This window comes from Peromyscus maniculatus, chromosome 2 (genome assembly GCF_049852395.1).
Source record: "Peromyscus maniculatus bairdii isolate BWxNUB_F1_BW_parent chromosome 2, HU_Pman_BW_mat_3.1, whole genome shotgun sequence".
In the NCBI taxonomy this organism is placed as follows: Eukaryota; Metazoa; Chordata; class Mammalia; order Rodentia; family Cricetidae; genus Peromyscus; species Peromyscus maniculatus.
In genome coordinates, this window is record NC_134853.1 from 143,087,321 (window position 1) to 143,099,454 (window position 12,134).

The 12,134-nt window shown below is 49.6% G+C and overlaps 1 protein-coding gene across 1 annotated transcript in view; it reads left to right on the forward strand.

The window, feature by feature from the left end:
- Mtf1 (metal regulatory transcription factor 1) overlaps positions 1-6,871 on the forward strand; it is a 46,470-nt gene extending 39,599 nt beyond the window's left edge. The window contains 5 exon segments of the mRNA XM_076565047.1: positions 155-753; positions 4,471-4,534; positions 6,135-6,326; positions 6,329-6,413; positions 6,415-6,871. Coding sequence (XP_076421162.1) covers positions 155-753; positions 4,471-4,534; positions 6,135-6,326; positions 6,329-6,413; positions 6,415-6,643 — 1,169 coding nt within the window. The 3' untranslated portion in view covers positions 6,644-6,871.
- The last annotated feature ends 5,263 nt before the right edge of the window (positions 6,872-12,134 follow it).

The following is a 12,134-nucleotide window of genomic DNA, read 5'->3' on the forward strand; positions in this document are numbered from 1 at the left end:
TAGTTCATTTCCTTTAGTACTCGTCTTTATAAAGTGTGCTTGATCAGGAAGCCAGGCCAGCTAGCAGTGAAGTGATTGGCCCATAAAGACTGTTTTTGCGGTGCCCATGAAGCTCGGGATGTGGATACACGTTTCTTCTTCTTTGCCTTGCCAGCTGCCTTGATTGAGAGTTTGAACGGTGATGCAGAGTCAGTCAGTGATGTTCCACCACCTGCAGGGAATGCGGCGTCTTTATCCCTTCCGCTCGTGCTGCAGCCTGGCATCTCTGAGCCTCCCCAGCCCTTGCTCCCAGCCTCAGCTCCGTCCGCTCCTCCACCGGCCCCCTCCCTAGGACCTGGCTCCCAGGCAGCTGCGTTTGGCAGCCCCCCTGCCCTCTTACAACCTCCAGAAGTGCCTGTTCCCCACAGCACACAGTTTGCTGCTAATCATCAAGAGTTCCTGCCGCACCCCCAGGCGCCACCCCAGACCATCGTACCAGGACTTTCTGTTGTTGCTGGGGCTCCTGCATCAGCAGCAGCAGTGGCATCGGGCGTGGCAGCACCAGCCCCACCACAAAGTACTACTGAGCCCCTGCCTGCTATGGTCCAGACTCTGCCCCTGGGTGCCAACTCTGTCCTAACTAATAATCCCACCATAACCATCACCCCAACTCCCAACACGGCCATCCTGCAGTCCAGCCTAGTCATGGGAGAGCAGAACTTACAGTGGTTATTGAACGGTGCCACCAGTTCACCCCAAAACCAGGACCCAATTGTAAGTATTACTCGGAATCACACTGGGGGGTGCGGTGTCTACAGAGGACATGTCCCTTCCCTCCTTCCTTTCTTCTTTCTAGTGGTAATGGGGATTGAACCTTCCCACGTGCTAGACAGTGCTCTACCACGGAGTGCAGCAGCCTTCGGTCTGTTGTTTCACAGGGGAAGTGGCTAGCTTGTCTACCTTGAAACCTGAATCCATGTAGCTGTTTCTCCCAGTAAAGTGTTGCAGATCCAGGGGAGTGGATTGGTATCTAAGTTAAAGACGAAGACAAACAACACACCTGAACGAACATTTCTTCTAAAGCTAATCACATCGTCTAGTGCCACACAGACACTCCCAGCCTGTGGCCTATGGGCTGGCTGCATGTGTCCCAGGATGGCAGTGGTTTGGCTCAGCATTGGCAGACCACATCATCAACTTGTATGTAACATCCAAAGGTTGGACTCTCTCTGCAAGAGAGCAGTCAACAGACCCCAGAGGCCCAGGAATGTGTCAGGGAAGCGGATCTGTTCACTTTCTTCTTTTCTTTTTGCAGTGCAAGGGGTCAGACCCGTTGCCATACACATGCTGGGCTAATAGTCCACCACTGAGCACGTCCCAGGCCAGAGGACTTTTCTAAGAATGCATTTGGTCTTGACTCTGGAAACCGCTTGGCTGCCGTGTTGGTGTATTTTGAGAGCCTAGTATTTGCCAGATTCTATGCTGGAGGATACAGAGAAATGAAAAGCATGATTTATTTTAAGATGTACATTCAAGGAAAGAGACTAAAATATTAATATTACCAATGGGCAAAGAGCCCAATATTACCAGCAGTGAAGCAAAACAAAGTAAAGAAGCCCTTTCGTAGAGCTCTTACGTGAATGGGGTGACTGTGCACTCTTTTTTTGTTGTTGTTTGTTTTTTGTTTTTTAGGTTTTTCTTGTTTTGTTTTGTTTTCAAGACAGGGTTTCTCTGTGTAGTTTTGGTGCCTGTCCTGGATCTCACTCTATAGACCAGGCTGGCCTCGAACTCACAGAGATCCACCTGCCTCTGCCCCCGAGTGCTGGGAGTAAAGGCGAGCACCACCACCACCCGGCTTGACTGTGCACTCTTTTAGGATGTTTACTTATTGTTGAGAGGGCACACATGTGCACGGCATGTGTGTGGAAGTCAGAGGCCAATTTGTGGGAGACATTTCTTGGTGGCAGGTGTCTCTACCTACTAAGTTTTTTTGTATTTTTTGTTTGTATGTGTGTTTTTAGATCGGGTCTCTACAGCCCTGGTTGTCCAGAATCTCATTAAACGCAGAGATCCACCTGCCTCTGCCTCCCGAGTGCTGGGATTGCAGGCCTGCGCCACCACACCAGGCTCCGCTATCTTGCCAGCTCTCTCTTAGTTTTTTTTTTCCAGTTTTATTTTTAATTTTTGTATATGAATGTGTTGTCTGTATGTCTGTCCACCATGTGCTAGCCTGGTGCCCTCAGAAGCCATAGAGTGACCGGTCCATCCAAGGCAAAATGGAGTCTTGAAAACAGGCACTCAGAGGCGCGCACCGGCACACAGATCAAGTGGGCCTTGAGCCATGACTAGGGACTGGGTGGAAAGTAGCAGGGACTCCAGAGGGAGATTTGTGCCGGCTGTAAACAAACTGGAAAGACAGTGTAGAAATGGCCTGGCAGCCACCTGTGAGTGAGATGGTCAGTCCTTGGAATGGCCTTTGCAGTATTCTCTTCCAGTCTGCCTGCCTAGAGTCTGTTGTTCCTGAATCTGCCCTTGCGGAGCTGTTAAAACAAATGCCATTCTTTCCCTGGGAATCATTTACATAGATTTACATGTGGTCTCTTACCTGTAATCCCTTTGCTCAGGTGTCGGGCTAGAGAACTAAGTTTAAGGCCAGCCTGGGCTATAAAGCCAGATCCTGTATCTACACACACACACACACACACACACACACACACACACACACACACACCCATAAAAAGGAAAGAAAAAAGGGGTGGTGGGGGAAGACCGGACACTCCTGTCTCCCATCTTTTCTCTTTTATCCCTGTGTCAGGGACTAAACCTATACAAGTGCTCTCCCGCTGAACTCATTCCTCAGCTGTCTATCACTCGTTTCATTTTATAGTTCTGTCTGTATCTTAGCCAGAAACCAAAATTCTTCCGAGACTCATACTGAAGCACACTTTGTTGTGTTTTAAATTAGAATTAAAATTGAGAGGCAGAGGCAGGCAGATCTCTGTGAGTTCGAGGCCAGCCTGGGCTACCAAGTGAGTTCCAGGAAAGGCGCAAAGCTACACAGAGAAACCCTGTCTCGAAAAACCAAAAAGTCCCTTTAAGATAAGAACAGTTTTTGTGCTCTTATGTATATGGATATTTTGCTTGCATGTATGTCTGTGTACCACATGTGTGCAGTGCCTGTGGAGGCCAAAAGAGGGCACTGGATCCCCTGGAACTAGAGATAGAGACTGCCAGGTAGATGCCTCTTTGTGCTACTGTGTAGATGCTGGGAATTGAACTCTGGTCCTCTGGAAGAGCAACCAGTTACTCTCAGATGCTGAGCCGTCTCTCCAACTCCCAGAAACCCTTTAATGTAATAGGAAGTAAAGTGAGATTCTAGTACAGGTTTTTGTTGTTGTTTTTTTCCTCCGAGACATGGTTTCTCTGTGTAGCTTTGTGCCTTTCCTGGATCTCGCTCAGTAGACCAGGCTGGCCTCGAACTCACAGAGATCCGCCTGGCTCTGCCTCCCGGGTGCTGGGATTAAAGGTGTGTGCCACCACCGCCGCCCCGGCTCTAGTACAGGTTTTTTGCTTGTTTTAGTTTTTGAGACGGTATCTTACATTAGGTCTGGTCTCAAACTCACTATGCAGCCAAGGCTGGCCTTGAACTCCTGACCTTCTAGCCTGAGTGCTGTGTGCCTCTGCACAATGTATGGTCTTCATAGGAACAATACAAAGGCTGATGTGTCCTGACTCTGTTCTCATGTACCACCTCATTCATCTTGAGAGGCCTGTGGGCGGCCCTCCAGTTATCATCTCAGCCTTAATAGGAAACTGAGGCTCTAATGACTTAAGTCACTTGGCTACAGTGTCAGCATGAGAGGTGGAAGCAGGTGGATCACAAGTTCATGGCCAGCCTGGGCTACATAGTTAGAGCTTGTTTCATAAGACAAAACAAAAACAAATGAAAAAGTCCATTCACTTGCCTGACAGGTGACCGAGCCTGGACATAAATCTGGTGTAGCCAAATCCAAGACCCAGAGCAGGACTCTCCTGAGCCCTCGGAGTACTGCATGCTCAGGATAGATAGATAGCCTTAGCCTGCCCTGGGGGGTCAGTCTAGACCCTGAGGGGTCAAAAGGAACTTTGCAGCTCTCACAGAATTGGGATGGACAAAGCTAGCCCAGGACTCCCTCTAAGAAGGCCGTCGCTTGAGAAAAGCAACCTCGGAGGGGTCTTTGGACAAATACAATCCACTGGACAGGCAGCTGGGAGACAGCCAAGTAACGGGGACAAAGCTAGCTATAATGTCAGCATGGAATGTCAAACAGTGCAGTGACCTCATATCAGCGCCCAAACAAAACACCCTTCAGTACAGAAATGCCGGAACACTGAGGGTTTTCTATCTTCTTGGGTGACCACGACAACCGGGGAGGCTTTGGAGCCTTGGATGGCTGCCGCACTGGGGTGGCCGTCAGTGTGACCATTGTGTTGTGTTGTTGTTTCCCTTAGCAGCAAGCATCGAAAGTCGAGCAGGTCTATTTCACCACTGCAGTCCCAGTGGCCAGTAGCACAGGTACGTAATTCCACGTCAGCTTTCAAAGAAAGTCCTCCGGCTCTCTGTCCTTGCTTCAGGTTCTAGGGGTTTTTAAAATCCTGAGACAGCCTCAGTGAAGTTGACCTTCCACTGTTTACTGAGGAGCCTGTGTTCTCGTGGCGACCAGAAGCTGGTGTGCTGCTGCTGCTGCTGCTGCTGCTGCTGCTGCTGCTGCTGCTGCTGGTGAAAATGCAGCTCCATTCTTTACCTGTCTAAGTGCTTCCCCTTGACGGAGCTTGGACGCGGAACCAGGGGAAACCAGGTTAAATCACAGTTAATGCTAAAGAGGGCAGTTGTTAATTCACGGGGCTCTTTTCTAATTACAGTAAGCAGCAGCAGCAGCAGCATCTGGGTCAGAGACTCGCGGAGCTGAAAGGTCCTTTCATTGGAGTGCAGTTTTCTTTTTCTTTTTTCTTCTTTTGCTGGTATTAAGGCTTGAACCCAGAAGCTCATGCATGTTAGTCAAACTTCCTACCACTGAGCTATATCCCCTAGCCAGACCTTTCATTTGAAACTTTTTCTTTTTATGTATTAAACCGAGAACTAGGCATGGGGGTGCGTGCCTGTGCTGCCGGCACTGTGGGCTAAGGCAGGAGTGAGAGAATTCAGCTCCGGGTTATCCTGGGCTCTGTAGTGAATTCTAGGCCAGGCTGGTAAAAATCCTGCAGTGGCAGGCTGACTGAAATAATTAAGTGGGTGAAATAAAGGTAAATGGAAGGAGAGAGAAAAACTGGGACCTAGCCAGGCAGTGGTGGCACATGTCTTTAATCCCAGCACTCGAGAGGCAGAGGCAGTTAGATCTCTGTGAGTTCCAAGACAGCCTGTTCTACACAGAGAAAATGTTTCAAGAAAAAAAAACAAATAAAAAAAGTGGGGCCCAAGGAGACTCATTGACTCCCCTAAGATTGTACATGAACCTGTAAGAGAGCTCTGACCGCCTCGTTCCCACCCTGTGTCCTCTCGCCAGCCTTCAGCTCTGTTGTACACAGAACCTGGCTAAATCCAGACCATATGTGTACATGATGCACATGAACGTGATATGAATGTGTGCACATACCAGGCTGGCTGTGTCAGAGACCAGCCGACATCTCCCATAGGTCAGACAGGGTCCCAAGGAGCTGGGGGTCCTTAGAAAGCAGGTCCTGGGCAGTGTGGAGAGGGTGCAGAAGCCAGCAGCAGTGCCGTGTGCACTTGCCTGCTGCTGAGGCTGGCGGCCACTGGGTGTAGGGAACACTACCTGGGCCAGGAAGAGGGCAGAGAGAGTCAGCTGGACCTTGAAAGAGGAGAGTAGTTCTTCCAAAGAGCAGCACTATCTGAAGACGGGAAGAAAGGCATTCGCCGTGGCCTGCACAGATGGGCAGCAGAGACGGACAGGGTGCATCTAGAGTGTGTGGGTGGCTCTTCTAAGAAGGGAGGGATGGGGGACACCTGGCAGGCCTTTTCCCTGAGACGGAACCTGGGCAGTGTAAGCATGGCATCCTTCCCACCTATCCCGCCTGGCTCCTCAGCAGTCGTTTCTCCCTCGTCCCTGCTCCCATGGCAATCTGAAGAGCAGTCTCTCTCGCCTCCTCTCTCACAGGGAGCTCTGTCCAGCAGATCGGCCTCAGTGTTCCTGTCATCATCATCAAACAAGAGGAGGCCTGCCAGTGCCAGTGCGCTTGCCGGGACTCTGCGAAGGAGCGGGCGGCCAGCCGGAGGAAAGGCTGTGCCTCCCCACCCCCTCCAGAGCTGAACCCCCAGCCTCCTGACGGGCCCAGCCTTCAGTTACCGCCCTAGACTTCTCCCTCCCCCCGGCCCCCTCATCCTCCTCCACCGGACCCTCTTCCTGTGAGCAAAGCAGACAGGCTGAGGCTCCTCAGACCCTCTGAAATGCTAAGTGCCATGGATGTGTCAAAGTTCCTGTCCTTTCAGAGCCTGGACACCCGTCCAATCCAGTTCACAGTGAAGCGCCACTGCAGGGGTAGAGAAGACGCGCCTGGCCGGCAGCGTCGCCAGGGGAAGGGCCTGTGCGCGCCCCTCCAGGAACAGGGTGAGCAGGAAGTATCGGGTGTGAGGCTGCCGTCATGGGGTCAGAAATTGGAAGGATGAAGAAATCTGCCATCTGAAAGCCTCACCTTTCAGACATATTTTCTTTACTCATATCCCAGGAACATCCATTTTAAGGAACTGATCTTTGGAGGAAAACAAAAAAAAAAAAAGAAAAAAAAAAGCTAAGTTATAAGTGAACTGTCTGGCTGCACTGTATGTCACTTTTGCTTATTGTTATGTGAACTTGGAAATTAAGGTTACTGGTATGCATAAAAGTTCTAAATGAAAGGGTGTGGTTTCCATCAATTTGGTACTGCCCATCATTTGCACTGGGGTCATTGTGGATTGGGCAGGAGAGTTCAGTGTGCTGGTGTTGCTCCTCCGGCTTTTTTAATCTGAGGCGACACACCTGTCTGGAGGGCCAGACCACCGCCTCCGTGGAAGCGGTAGTGGCAAGGGCAGGTGTGAGGTGTGAGCTAGACAGGGGGATTGTTTGGTTGTTGGCGCTTTGTTTCTGTGGAGCTTGGAGTAGTAGGTGCAGAGGGGCCTGCCCCGTGTCCTGCTCAGTCCACACGGGCAGCTGCCAGCCCCCTGGCCATAGTGATGAGTGGGTGTGCAGGGCCCGGAGGCAGTTGTTGATAGCTCTGTCAATAATGTGCTAGAGCTGGCTCTAGCAAGGCCCCAGTCTTTGCCTTCCTGGCTCTTTCCATTGCTCGGTGCTTCCAGTCAGGGCTGGAAGCTTGGAGCACATCTGTCCTGAGGAAGCGCCTATTTTATCCTGAAGTGAACAGGCCAGTGGCTTCTGGCCAGTGGCTGCCAGGGTCTGGCTGCCATTGCTGGTGTTTTCTTCTCAGAGCAGGAGGGCTGCTTCTCCAGAGCAGGTACAGATCTAAGGGAGTTGGACGAAGCGGCCGGTGGTGCCCAGTTCTAGCCAGGCTTTTGGTTATTCCCTCCCATCTCCATCCCTCACATCTCTAGATTTTGCATATAGCCTCGTACAGTGCAAACAAGGATGTGATTTCTAAACAAAAAGGAATAAAAAACTAAAACGATGATCTTCTACTCAGGGTAAAACAAAAAATTCCCCTTCCACCAAAAAGCCTGAAGCTTGCAGTCAGTTACCTCATTTGGAATGTTTCATTAAGTTGTGTTATAGGATTTTTTTATTAGTGTATAGAATTATATCCATCTGCCTGCCTTTGGTTCCAGGTTACTGCCTCTTCAGATGTAAGTACAATCCATAGGAGAATGGGAGTTGCTGTCCTTCGGCTGTCTAATGTGGCCATTGGTGCTTGGGAAGCTCAGTGGCTAGCTGGGCCCAGGGTCTGAAGGAGGCCTCTGTCTCCTGCAAGGAGCAAGGGCCGGTGTCCAAACAAGACAAGAGAGCTGCAGGGATCACCCTCCGGCTGCCTGGGCCTTCCCTCAGAGCCAGCCAGGATGGTGCCCTTTTAGAAGGCTCTTGTCTAAAGGCAAGATATTTAGGGACAGTTGACCAAGAGAGTCATGGCAGCAGTAATGGGAGAAATGGGTACAGCTGACTTCCCGTTCCAGGAGTTGACTGAGAGTGTGAATTTCTTACTGATACTCTACATGCCCTCTTCCCAAACGGCTGGTAGGTTTGGGTACCGTAGGCCTCGGCAGAAATCCGTAAGCTAGGAAGAGTCCTTTGTTAGCACAGTGGTTAGACCTCCTTGGGGAACCAGCTGCTTGGGTGCAGGTTGGCTTCGGCCGTCTCTAGGTCTTGCACCCACAGGAAGCTTTGCACTCAGGCCCTTGCTGTTTTCTTTCTAACCTCTGAGGGGAGCAGTGAATGGTACCCTAAGGTGATGGCTGGGGTTCTGGTTCGCTGGGAGCTGACATAGGAAACAGGAGCCATGGGGGGATGTGTGAAAGGTCTGAATGGCTTAAATATGGCTTCCTGGTGAGTTAGGGCTGTGCTCTTAATGGTCCCTTCCTGGGTCATTGGCTTTTCACTCCTCCACAGTTGAGGGGTGTAGAAGAAGCATTTAAGCAGTGTTGAGGCTGACGTGTTTCCAGTTGAAGGAGTTAAGTATTTGTCTTTGTGTGACTGTAGAACACAAGACTCAGCTCTAACTAGCTTTCGGAAATTGAGGAATGTGTTTAAAATCAGGAGTTGTGCGGGGCCGGGTGTGCTCCACAGGGTAGACAGGCTTTCCTTCCATGCTGTTCCAGCTCTCCCTCATCCTCCTGCAAGCCCAGCCTCTAATGCCAAGGACCTCAGAGAAGAGGGAGCCCCCTGGCTAAACCAGAGCCAGAAAGACCTTCCTGGAGAGTGGTTTCTCAGGGGAATGAACTTAGGGTAAGATTAAGAAGGGAGACTTCTGGCAGGTGGATTTAAGCCTTTTCTGCCTCCCAGGGCATCCTTCACCATTGTGACCCTGTAGACCACACTTGGGCCACCACTGGCACTTCTCCAGGTTAGCCCCTTCCAAGAGGCTGGTTCACGACAAGACTGGAGAGTGGAGCTGGTGGTCCTGGAGGTGGCCAGGCAATCTTGGTCCCACCAAGCTGCCTTATAAATGTGGCCCTTCCCAGACAGGAGGGCAAGGCTGAAGGAAGGGGGCTCAGTCTCCTTGCCAGGGTCTGGCCAAGCTCATGGGCAGCACCAGTTTGGTGACTGGAGTGGTGTCGTTCACTGACTCCGACTCTAGTTTAGAAGATCATGGTGCAATGCCAAGGAGAGGCCTTAGCGGTGTGGGGACCTCTCTAGGTAGAGGCAAGGGGGCTTCTCTACATGGGAAAAGGTAGTTTTCCAAGCCAGGGCAGTGGACTGATGGGTAATGGAGGTAGATGAGGTTTTCCTGAGGCTTTGTATGATGCTGAATGTGTCCAGAGGGACAAAATTGCAGAACCTCATATTGGTATATTAAAGAAATAATAAAATAAAAAGCACTTTAGGTTACTTTATCTTTAACCCAATTGCTGCAATTTCTGTTGTGTGTGTATATATATATACATATATATACTTTCCACAAAGTTTTATTTTTTGCTCAGAATAAAGTTGAGGTGTGAAAAGAAAAGCACTTACTTCGGTGCAATATATGTGTAGCTTGACAGTCGCTATCCCATGTGGCCCTGGCCCGGCCTGGTTTTCTGCTCCCTCAGCCCGGTGCTGAAGCTGTCCCTAGGGAAACACTATCGTGCATCTCAGCAGCTGCTCATCTATGCAACCTTCCCTGTGTCCCGGGCGCCCCCTCAGGCCCTCCGAGGAGCTGCTGCAGCCGTTTTCTTCTGCCTGTTGAGTCCCCTTCTGCCACTTCTCTGTCCCCCTGCTTTCCCCTCTTCACCATGACAAAATGATTCCCGGAAGGGACAGGCTGTTCCAGGTAAAAACCTGGCACCTTCTAGACTTTCATATTTGTAATCCCATCCATTGATGGTAACGGCTTCTCCAGTGTCGCTGAAACTATTGATTTGTAGAACTGCACCACGATTGCTCATTTTACAGCTTTTTTTTTTTTTCTTTTAACACCCCAAATCAGAAATACGTTGGAAAAAAGGAGTGGGCAATACAAACCATTTCTGTACTGCCCTCTGCACGTCCTATGTTGGTTCAAAGCAGACTGCCGGGCCTCACCAAATCCAGTAATAAAGACGCTAATAACCTCCCTCATGGGCTCCCACCTAATCTTAAAACTCAGCTGCAGACTAGAGGCATTTTAAATACACTTCAGTCAGAGCAAGATTTCCACAGATGCAGTTTGCAAGTGGTTCCGCTGCGACATAGATGGGAAACTGTCCATCTCTTATTTGAGGTGGAAGAGGTTTGGCCACAAAGCCAGATGATTCATATTTCTGATTGGTCAATCTGTTTGGCCTGTTTCTGGCATATTCTTGGAGCAAAGATAAAAAGGTCTCATCTCTTATGCCCCTGCTCGTAGGGAGGATGATCTTTAGTCTGGGCATTTCTCACTGTTATTCCTGGTGGCAAGAGGGCATCTCAGTCTGCACTAAAAATGCAAGTTATTGGATCTGTCAAGGTATATTACAGTTCAAGCTTTTTCTAGAAGTGGGATTTAAAAACCATGCACTGCTCCCTTGGTGGTGGCCTACTGGGCCAAAAATAAGTGATCATGTCATGTCACTTTCTCAACTCAATGCAGTTTCTAATTTTTTTTTTTTACAGGAAATTTTTTTGTAACACTTTTTTCCACCAAAACCTAGGTGTTTTTGCAATATCCTTATTGCCCTCGTGGTGCCAAGTCAGGGCTTGTCTGCCCTGGCCTCTGTGTTCTCAGGCCTCCCGAGGGCTGTTGGACTCAACAGTCTGCGTCTTCTGTTGTGCTTTGGAGAGAATGTCACTGAGGTTGGAGTTCTAGGCAACTGTTCCCTTTTCCTGTGAACTTACCCCTAGTTCCAGTTGGGGAGGGTAGCTGGACACAGGCTTTTCTGGCTACCTGGCTCAGACCTAGCCAGAAAAGGCCACAAATTCTCTTTTCTAACACACACTAATCATTGGCCAGTGGTCTTGGTGACAAGTTTTTAAGTCCCAAATACTTTTATTTGGATTATGTAAAAGTATCAAATTTATTTTAAATGTAAAACATGGGAACAACGGACTTCCACTGAGCGATATGAAAACGTTACAGGTTCAGTACTTCCAAAGGAAGAAACTTCCAAACCCAAAAAAGAATACGAATTTGTATTTTTGAAGAATGTGAAATAATGGTGTTTGCTTAATTGCTCATTTTGTATAAACTTAATATTGTACTTTAAAATATCTGCTATGAAGTGAAAATTTAACTTTTTGGAATTGAAAAAGCAATATTAAATACTAATGAAATCTTAATTAAATGCTTATTTAAATCTGGTAGTGCCTGTGCATTACTTCCCATCCTTGTTCCTGGTTGACATTCTCTCCCGATTCCCCACTCCCCAGCCATCAAGTCTTGGAGGGGGGACAGAAAGGAAAGGTCCATCACCAGTTGTCTACAGGTTTCCTTTTAATCAAGACTCTGCTGAAGTGTTTTGTGGGGCTGATAGCCCCCAAAGCATGAAATGAACAAGTAATACCACCTGGAACCCCCAAAGCAGGCCAGACCACTCTGGCCAGCACTGCTGGCCTGCCCGAATCCGAGTACTCAAGACTGGGTATTCGTTGGCTACATTTCCAAACACAGTACTGCCTTCAGCCAGGACGATGTGGGAGTGAACCCAGCTGCTTGCAAAGTTGCCATCCCAGGCTGAGGGCCAAGTACCAGCAACTGCCAGTGAAGACTGGCCCCTTTAGTGAGGGGAGTTGGTCAGAGTCCAGCCACTGGCCCTGGAAAGGGACAGAAGTCAGGGTGCCCGGCTAGGAAATGGTCAAGGCTCCGCAGCTCCATCGCCAGCATCCTTTGGAAGGCCACCTCTGGCAGATACAGCGGGCTGGGGCGGCGCTCCGGACTTGGCTGAACCGTTCTAGTTGGAACAGAAAGGGGGGGTGGAGGGGGATGAGTCTGGGAGGAAAGGCCTTAGTTAGGCCCTGCAAGGTTAAGTCCACTTGGCATCTCGACAATACCGTACTTTTTCAAAACCTCCCCCAGATCAA